The sequence below is a fragment of the Ostrinia nubilalis genome, chromosome 22 (genome assembly GCF_963855985.1).
Source record: "Ostrinia nubilalis chromosome 22, ilOstNubi1.1, whole genome shotgun sequence".
Taxonomy (NCBI): domain Eukaryota; kingdom Metazoa; phylum Arthropoda; class Insecta; order Lepidoptera; family Crambidae; genus Ostrinia; species Ostrinia nubilalis.
The window spans coordinates 2671806-2681118 of NC_087109.1; the positions used below are offsets into that span (position 1 = coordinate 2671806).

The 9313-nt window shown below is 39.9% G+C and overlaps 1 protein-coding gene and 1 long non-coding RNA gene across 2 annotated transcripts in view; both read left to right on the top strand.

Moving 5' to 3' along the window:
- LOC135082859 (long-chain fatty acid transport protein 1-like) overlaps positions 1–7509 on the top strand; it is a 29612-nt gene extending 22103 nt beyond the window's left edge. The window contains exons 5-12 of the mRNA XM_063977619.1: positions 795–1029; positions 1305–1506; positions 2075–2267; positions 2816–2894; positions 3419–3492; positions 4244–4439; positions 5261–5351; positions 6425–7509. Of these exons, the coding sequence (XP_063833689.1) occupies positions 795–1029; positions 1305–1506; positions 2075–2267; positions 2816–2894; positions 3419–3492; positions 4244–4439; positions 5261–5351; positions 6425–6736 (1382 nt within the window). The 3' untranslated portion in view covers positions 6737–7509. The remainder of the gene's footprint in view (positions 1–794; positions 1030–1304; positions 1507–2074; positions 2268–2815; positions 2895–3418; positions 3493–4243; positions 4440–5260; positions 5352–6424) is intronic.
- Positions 7510–7588: 79 nt separating this feature from the next.
- Positions 7589–7779, top strand: LOC135082879 (uncharacterized). The gene is made up of 2 exons (XR_010259508.1): positions 7589–7638; positions 7696–7779. It is a non-coding gene; the product is annotated as an uncharacterized LOC135082879 (long non-coding RNA).
- The last annotated feature ends 1534 nt before the right edge of the window (positions 7780–9313 follow it).

Sequence of the window (9313 nt, forward strand, 5' to 3'; positions counted from 1 at the left end):
TGTGCTATTATTGGTACTAGACAATAGATGTAAACATAGGTACTTAGTTATTCTGCATCATAAAGACCTTGACCTATAGTTATTTGCATTGTGCGGTAATCAACCCCACCACCTATGGCATAGTAGGTAGGTAGTCTGGTACAACATTAACGTCAAGACAGTCAAGGTCACATGGGTTCATTATCCTATAAGACGTAAAGGTGGCGGTTCGCACCGCGACACCAGATAGGAAACCGAAACACGAGTTCGAGACGGGAGACCGCGACCGCTATTTGATTAAGACAGATACCTATCTGTCTCTACAGATACCTATCTGTCTCTGTCTTTTGTATCTGTTTCGCTCGTGAACTGACGCTTCTTCTTCTTGTCGTGTCGACAACAAACCTACACAGCGTCCGCGTCAGCCCAAAACTCCGCCACAAGAATGGCGTTGTCTGTAGCCTTCATTAAATCTTCCTGCGTGCAGTTGTTTGGGCACACAGGGCACGACATAATGTGCTTTGTCGACTGGGGAACAAAAGCACAAGCACTCCAAGTTTGAGCCATTCAAGAATCCTGAACAGATTGTCCTTACTACGGCCGACCTGTGCTGAACTGATGCTTATACCACGGTTCTAATACAATGTCTAAAATCAAGTGGCGGTCGCGGTTCCATATCTCGGTCTCCTGTCTCTATCGAAGCGTGACCACCGCCTTTAAACGATATCCGTTAGCTCTTAGTTAGGATCTTTAGCCGTCTATAACTGCAAGCAAAACTGAATCTTAATGAAATCCAATTATGTTTATTCTTTCAGCAATAAAAGAAATCCAAAACGAGATCAGGGACATACCCCTCTTCCAGTTCAATTCCCCCGAGCGGTCAGAAGCCCCACTCATAGCTGACACAGTGCCTTTAGCAGCCGAAATTAACGACATGGCTCCGGAACCTTTTCTGGACCCTGAACCATCTAAGCCCAGAGATACGTTGCTGTATATTTATACCAGTGGGACGACTGGGTTCCCGAAGGCTGCTATCATCACTAATATCAGGTAAGGAACGAAATTGTACTACACAGCCTATAACCCGATCGAACTAACTGCGTAATAATATTTTTTATCAGCAATGACCAATATTTTCTGGAGTGTACTGCTCGATCGACTGATCATCTCACAAGGTGGATAGATGGCTGAAAAAAGTGGGAGATCCTTCTCTTTTGAGCAATAGGTCAGCATTATTTGAAATAATGTGCATCATCTGTTTGCAGATGTTATTTTTTTTTCATGTTAGCCAAACGCGTGTCATAAAACAATTGCTTCTTTTCCAGGTTCCTACTAATACCGCTAGGTGTCCATAAGTCAGCCCAGCTCAACTCCACAGACATCATCTACGATCCTCTGCCCCTTCATCACACAGCTGGAGGTGTTCTTGGAGCTGGACAAGCAGTGGTTCTTGGATGCACAGTGGTGCTGAGGAAAAAGTTCTCAGCTTCGAATTACTGGAAGGATGCTGCTAAATATGAGTGCACGGTAATATTTCCGGATGATAAATTAATTACATTTTATCTGCAAATCATAAAGACTTTTCATGGAACACTCGCACGAAGAAAGCACGAAGAATTTTTTTTTTTATCCACAACGAGGAAGCTCTTGGCCTGTATCTCACCTGATGGTAAGTACTTGGCGAACAATGAGATCTCATCAGGGCTTCCATGGCCGGCATGGGAAGTGTAAGTTAGAGAGTTGTCCTCCTGCAGTGGTGACAAAATGACCCGATGGTTATGGTCAGGACATTTCTAATTATAAATTGTGTAAATAGAGACCGTCCTGGTCACTCATTTTTTATTGATCGCTCCCTATTTCCAAAGAAAATTGCACTAACATGTAGCAGGAAGGCGCTGGATGCAGGCCACTACCAATTGGCCAATATGGACATCATTGGGGGAGGCCTATGTTCAGCAGTGGACGTCATATGGCTGAAATAATATGAATAACCCAATCTATCAATCGTGGTCTAAGTTTCCAAAGACCAAAACGCTGATGCTAGTGAGTTACAAACCTCACACTTTTCATATTTTCACCCATTTGTCTTTTACAGGTAGCCCAATACATAGGCGAGATCTGTCGCTACCTGCTAGCTGTTCCTCCCAGCGCCTCCGATAGGGCGCACAAAGTGAGGGTCATGGCGGGCAACGGACTCCGGCCTCAGATCTGGGAGGAGTTCGTCGAGAGGTTCGGAGTGCAGAGGGTGCTGGAGTTCTATGGGGCCACTGAAGGGAATAGTAACCTTGGTGAGTTAGAAATAATTAACCTACCCTACAGGCTCTTGGAAACCAAAGTGCGCCTCTCAATACGGGGTATTTTAACTTGTCAAATTGTTTGCTTCATTTTACATTAAGATATTTTAAAAAGTATGAGACTTACGGTATTTAAATTTGTAAATTATATTCTGCAACTAATAATTACAAGCGCATTTTACATTTGCAATTTTAATGTTTTTCGTCGTAAACCGTGATTTAGTGTTGGCTTTTCCAAAACAACAATAGATGCCACCCGTATTGAGAAGTAACTTTTGACCTGGCAACAATAGGTGTCTCCCGTATGTAAGAGGTTAATAACAGAATGATCTTCCAGGAGTTAAGTAATACGCAGTTTAAGTAAATAGTTTTAATCTTAAATTTTAGTAATGACTTTTTTTGCTATGTCATTTTTTTGCTTGTTCAACGTTCAAACGCTTGCAGACCTTACAGTTGACCCAAAAAAATCTTATTATAAAAAGCATAATCTATTCAAAATAATTCTGCCCGCAACACCTACGTTATTTGTTTTGTTTTTTCAGTGAACTTGGATTCCAAAGTTGGTGCCATAGGTTTTCTCAGTCGGATGGTGTCGTCAATCTACCCATTAACTTTAGTCAAGTAAGTTGAAAAAATATATCGATCAAGATCAGCTTTTATTCTTAACAGCAAGTCGGAGTTGCCTTGATTGATCATTTTTCTCCTTTGATCAGATGATTTCTGCTTACTACGTCTTTTTATCATCATCATCATTTTCAGCCACAGGACGTCCACTGCTGAACATGGGCCTCCCCCAATGATTTCCACAATGGCCGGTTGGTGGCGGCCTGCGTTAAGCGCCATCCCACTACCTTTATGAGGTCGTCGGTCCATCTTGTGGGTGGACACCCTACGCTGCGCTTTCTGGTACGAGGCCTCCACTCCAGAACCTTGCTGCCCCATCGGCCGTCAGTTCTGCGTACTATGTGCCCTGCACATTGCCACTTCAGCTTGCTAATCCATTGGGCTATGTCAGCGACTTTAGTTCGTTTACGGATCTCCTCTTTCTTATTCGATCGCATATCGAAACTTCTTTTTATAGCTGTCTAGTATTACTACTTCATTAATTTACTGTTATAAAGAAACGCTCAATTTATTATTTACAGATGTGACGAGATCACAGGTGAAATCCTAAGAGATAGCAATGGAAGGTGCATCAGGTGTGGGCCTCATGAACCAGGTTAGTTTTGAAAAACATTATAAACCAAAAGTGGTACTGACTGATAAGAAATTACTAGTAATCACAGATAAAAATGTTAACGCATAACCTGAAATCACCTTTTTAGGATTTGATGTAGAAGCAAATAAACTCATTTTTACCACTGTGGCCAATTTTGAATCATAATAGATAGTAACCTTAAATTGGGTATGTACAACATGGGTAAACAACATAATGAGTCGTAGAGATACAAATGAAAGATAAAATAGACCTGACAATAAAAATAAGCCTATCATCAACAATCAGTCATGAACTGTATCAATTTAATCAATAAAAATCAGACTGATATTCTTTGTTACTAACTTTAATTTTATTACACTTTTAATGAGGATAATTTCAATGAACATATAAACTTTGTACACGAACAAATAAGTCTTAAAATTAGAGTAGATCCCAGATTTCTTAATCAACATTTATCACGTAATTATAAGAACAAATTACCAACAAATTAGGCAAATACAGGTAATATAGGTAACATTGAATTTTATCTATCCGTGTATCGCGTTAAAACCTGTTAAATTAATTAAATCAAGCAACGCGAAAGTTTAAAATAAAAAAAATACCAACTATGGTCAAAGATAAATAACTATAGAGTATGAAAATATTAAATGGCGCGTATTTGTATAAAAAGTCAGTCTTAAGTAAATAGTGGAGTGCTATTATAGGCTGATGAATGATGATTCTACATTACTGTCTGAACTTTCTATTACAGGAGTCCTTTTAGGCAAGATAGATCCAAAAAAAGCCATTCTTACATTCGCTGGATACGCCGACAAGACTGCTTCAGAGAAGAAGATGGTCAGAGACGTGAAGCTGGATGGAGACTGCTACTTTAACACTGGAGATATCCTTGTAATGGACCACTTTGGCTACTTCTACTTTAAGGATCGGACTGGGGATACGTTCAGGTAAGTTCAAGAACTAACATGATTCTTCAAAATTCTGCTTAAAATCTACAACACATTGCGGGATCTCCACTCTAAGGTGTTTCTGGCCCAGCGACAGTGGCCCTGCCCATCTCATCATCATCATCATCATCATCATCATCATCATCATCATCCCAATCTCTTTCACCTCAATGACCCCCGTCTTTTCACTGATCCACTCGGCGCAAGAGGATGAACAGATGACATCCGGCAACAGGCTGGAATAAATTGGATCCAAGTGGCCGGACACAGAAGTCGGTGGAAGGTTGAAGAGGAGGCCTGTGTTCGAAAACCAACCCAAAAGCTGTTATAGATGCATAGATAAGACATTATCATCATCATCATCCTCATCAGGTCATTTAGTCTCCACTACAGTGTGCCTACCATGAGTTTACGTTAGGTGTGCTCGCTAGCGACTGCGTAAAAAAATGACATTTAAATGTATGACATATTGTGCAGCGCCCCTAGCGGCTACTTTCAAGAAATAAAATCTTCATATAATTTTTTGACGTATTCGCTAGCGAGCTCACCTAACGTAAACTCATGGTAGGCACACAGGAGCATGACCCACTCTAATTTACCAAAAGCAAATTGACAGTTTGGCCTACACTCCACACGCTGGCCAGATGGATTGGGGAGGTCTGATATTTGCTTTATTGTCCCTTAGTCGCCTTTTACAACACCCACAAGAAGAGTTGGAGTGGTCATATAAGTCTACTCTTTTGCAAAATCAAAAAAGGAAAAAAGATCAAGATACAAGAATGTCTTTAGTTAGTATCAATAAATTGTGGTTAATATTCAAGGTGGCGCGGTGAAAACGTATCAACAGCTGAAGTGGAAGGTGTGATCAGCTCTTTGATTGGACTCAAGGATGCAGTGGTTTATGGGGTAAAGGTGAGTTCATGAAACAGTCTTAGGACTAGGAAAAATAAGTTAAAATTGATTAATGTAGTCACAAATCTATGTTTAATTTATCCATAATATTGACTTTATGTGATGCTTTTTATGACGCTATGGTTGTCTTATATCCATGTCCTGTCTCCAATAACTAACTTAAGTTAATAGCAGACTTATCAACTGGGAAAGGGATCAAGACCGTATCGCCTTTTGCGCGCTGTCAACCGCGAAGCGAGGCATTTACGTTACGGTGCGGATAATAAGAATAAGAATAAGAATATTTTATTTCAGTAAAAAGTATACAGTACACTGCCTTATATCATTAGGAACATTATCAGTTGTAGCTAAACATTATATTGTAAATGAGTACAAACATTATCTAGTAATTATTGAGGAGTAGGTACAAACATGTTGCAATATGGGGTACAGTGTGAAGCCGCCGATTTTCCCTAGGTAGGTATTAGTTTATTACAATAGGCTATGTTCATTATTCTTTCTATTTTATTTTAATTTATAAGGGACTAGCTGACCCGGCGAACTTCGTACCGCCTTAGCGTAGAGATTTTCTTTATATTTTTTTCCGTAAAAACCTTGTACAGAGTATTAGAAAACTACAAAAAAAAAACAGCCAAATCGGTCAAGCCGTTTTCATGTTATGTCGTGACAACGGAAAACGGGTTTCATTTTTATATATATAGATAAGGCCCAGAACAGACGGTGAAACGCAACTGCAACGAAACTGCAACAGCTAGTTGGAAATGGTCAAACTGGTCGCGTCATGTGTAGTCTCTCAACAGACGCTATGGCAGAAACTTAGATGCAACTCAAAAGTAACTAGCAGTTGCAGTTTCGTTGCAGTTGCGTTTCACCGTCTGTTCTGGGCCTTAGTGTGCGTTACAGTATGGAGTTTCATACAAAGAATACTGACCGCCTGGAGTTGATACGGTTACGATCTCTTTCCGAGTTGATGAATGTGTGATAATCAGACGGCTTACACAATCGTTCTACATAGAAATTGAATCTCGAACCTAAACCTAGAAGCTAAAACGATCCTCTCTCTATTTTTCCAGATACCAAATGTAGAAGGAAAAGCCGGCATGGCAGCTATTGCGGACCCAGAAAACAAAGTAGACCTTGCATCCTTAGCTAAAGGTCTAAAATCGTCTCTCCCAGCATACGCTAGGCCTCTCTTCGTCAGAATAATGCCCGAACCTCCTTTGACAGTGACCTTTAAACTGAAGAAGAAGGAACTAATGGAGCAAGGATTTGCAATAAACACACATAAGGACCCTTTATATTTCCTAGACCAAAAGACTTGGGAGTATGTTCCTTTAACGCCTAAATTGTATGACGAGATAGTCCAGGGTATAATTAGACTGTGATAGGTATAGAATAAAGTTAAGCCCGACTTCCACCAAGCAGAGCGTAGAAGTGTTTTAAATCAGGGATGTTAAGGATATGAAGTTTCGGTTATATGTATACGGTTATGTTATTAGAATAATCTTATACCGGTTTTGGTTACGGTTACGGATATGAAATCATTTCGGATTATCCGAAAGTTTCGGATAATTTAGGTTAAGGATATTAGAATTTTAAAAAGGTGAAATTCAAATAGCAAGATGCTGCGCGACTCACATAGCCACAACAAACAGGCGGGGATATTAGATGGTGACTGGGGATGCCAGACAATTACAAATATTTTAAAAAATATTAAGATTTTAGATTCCGCCTTTATCCGAAACTTTTGAATCGGTTTCGGTTACGGTTACGGATTTTTATTTATTTCGGATATCCGATAGTTTCGGTTATGGTTACGGATATCCATAACATCCCTGTTTTAAATAACCAATTAGATTCCATTATTTCCATTTCTCCGCTCTACTCCGCTCCGCTCCGCTTTGGTGAAAACCGGGTCTGAGTAGTAAGAACTTTTTTGTATGATGGCAAAGAAGATCGTTTGCTCAAAAAGTTTTACGCTGAGTTGCACCACCTACCTTTGACCGTAATTTAACGGTAACCGGAGTATTTTGTGTGGAGCTTGACAGATTTTTGACGTTTGTTAAAGTCAAAGTAAGATGGTGCAACCCAGCCTTAGAGTGATTAAAAAGTGCCAGAAACAAATTATAGAAAAACATGAAGTATGAAGGAGTTAGAACAGAGACAAGTGTGCTTCCATGTACTATCGGCAACAGTGTTAACTATCCATTGCCAGTCATGTCGTCTCGTTCTATCGCCAGTGCCGTAACTAGCCTTTTATGCGCCCGGTGCGAGAAATATAAAAAATGTAACCTTTTTGAATAAAAAGTAACCTTCTGGGGGGCGTGCGGAGCGATTGTGTAAGGTTGTTCATGGATGGAAAATGAATACAATTGATCATCAATCATTTACCTAAATTCGAAATTTTGACCATTCCATGAAGACCGAAGAGTGACCGGTCGTATAAAAACGTTTCATGGATTTGCGTTTCACTATCGAAAAACATTGGCTAAAACTCATTTTTTATAACAAATAATAAATCAAATTCATGTTTAAATGCAGTTTATGACATAATTTTTAAATTGTCACTATTAATATTTTTTACTGAATAACCTGTAAAAGTTAATTCTACAATTTCTGAAAAATCACCTAAAAGTAACCTTTTCATTAGTGTAACCTAAAAGTAACCAATGCAGTTCAAAAGTAACCTAAAAGGTTACAAAAGTAACCTAAAAGGTTACAAAAGTAACCTTCTGGCAACACTGCGGCTATCTGAATGCGTGATTCTCGATGTATCGGGGAATCCCCGAACATTGGGTGGGACGGCGCGGCAGAATGGAACGTTTGTGAATCGTTTAGTTTTGTAAGCCATCCTTTTCACTCTTGTCGAACGATTAATTTTCTATCTATCTCTCGCACACTAGTGCGTCAGTAACGCCGCACGTAGTTAATGAATAAAATCAAAGATAAAGGGAGGACCAATGAATGTGGCTGACAGCAATGACAGCGTAACGTGAACTATTGTACATCTCCTCAGCTAGATTGACAGATTTGCTTAGAACTTCTAAGTTAGAAGTGGCGCCCTCCAAATGAATATAGACAGATATTGTCTCATAGTTACGGTATAGGTACTTTTGTTTGTGTATGTAATATTGCGAGCAAGACAAGGTGGATTTATATTTGTCTGGTGTGTCGTGACGTGACGCGTCAGAACTGTATCGGTTCCATACATCAGCCATCACAACACAACACGTTACGCACTAGTGTGAACGTTACCATCCTACTAATATTATAAACGCGAAAGTTTGTATGGATGATGGATGGATGTTTGTTACTCTTTCACGCAAAAACTACTGAATGGATTTTAATGAAACTTTACAATAATATAGCTTATGTACATCAGAATAACACATAGGCTACAATTTAAAAACATATTGTTCGAAATACTAATCCTGCGCAGACGAAGTCGCGGGCACCAGCTAGTACTAAATGTATGAAACCGATACCGTTCTGACGCGTCACGTCACGACACATCAGACAAATATAAAACCACCTTTACAAGTGTTGTTGTTTCAAGATCGCTTGAAAAATGCCATATAGATATAGATAGTACAGAGGGCGCGTCTACACCATATTCGCAATAAAACAAAATGTACCTACTAACTACCATGCATGAAACAAAACTAGATACTGGTCTGGTCATTTCTGCGCCCCTCCAGGGTCTGCGCGCCCTGTGCCTGGGCACCGCTGGCACCGCCCTAGTTACGGCACTGTCTATCGCAAACCATTTGATGAGAGCGAGAGCAAAAACGGAAATGGATAGTTAACAGTGTGGCCGTGTGTACGCACGACCACGACAGATTGTACAGCGCCCCTAGCGGTTACGTTCAAAAACTAAAATCTTCATAGATTTTTTAACGCACTCGCTAGCGAGCACACTAATGTAAACTCATGGTAAGCACAAAGATTGTTTTGAATTCATA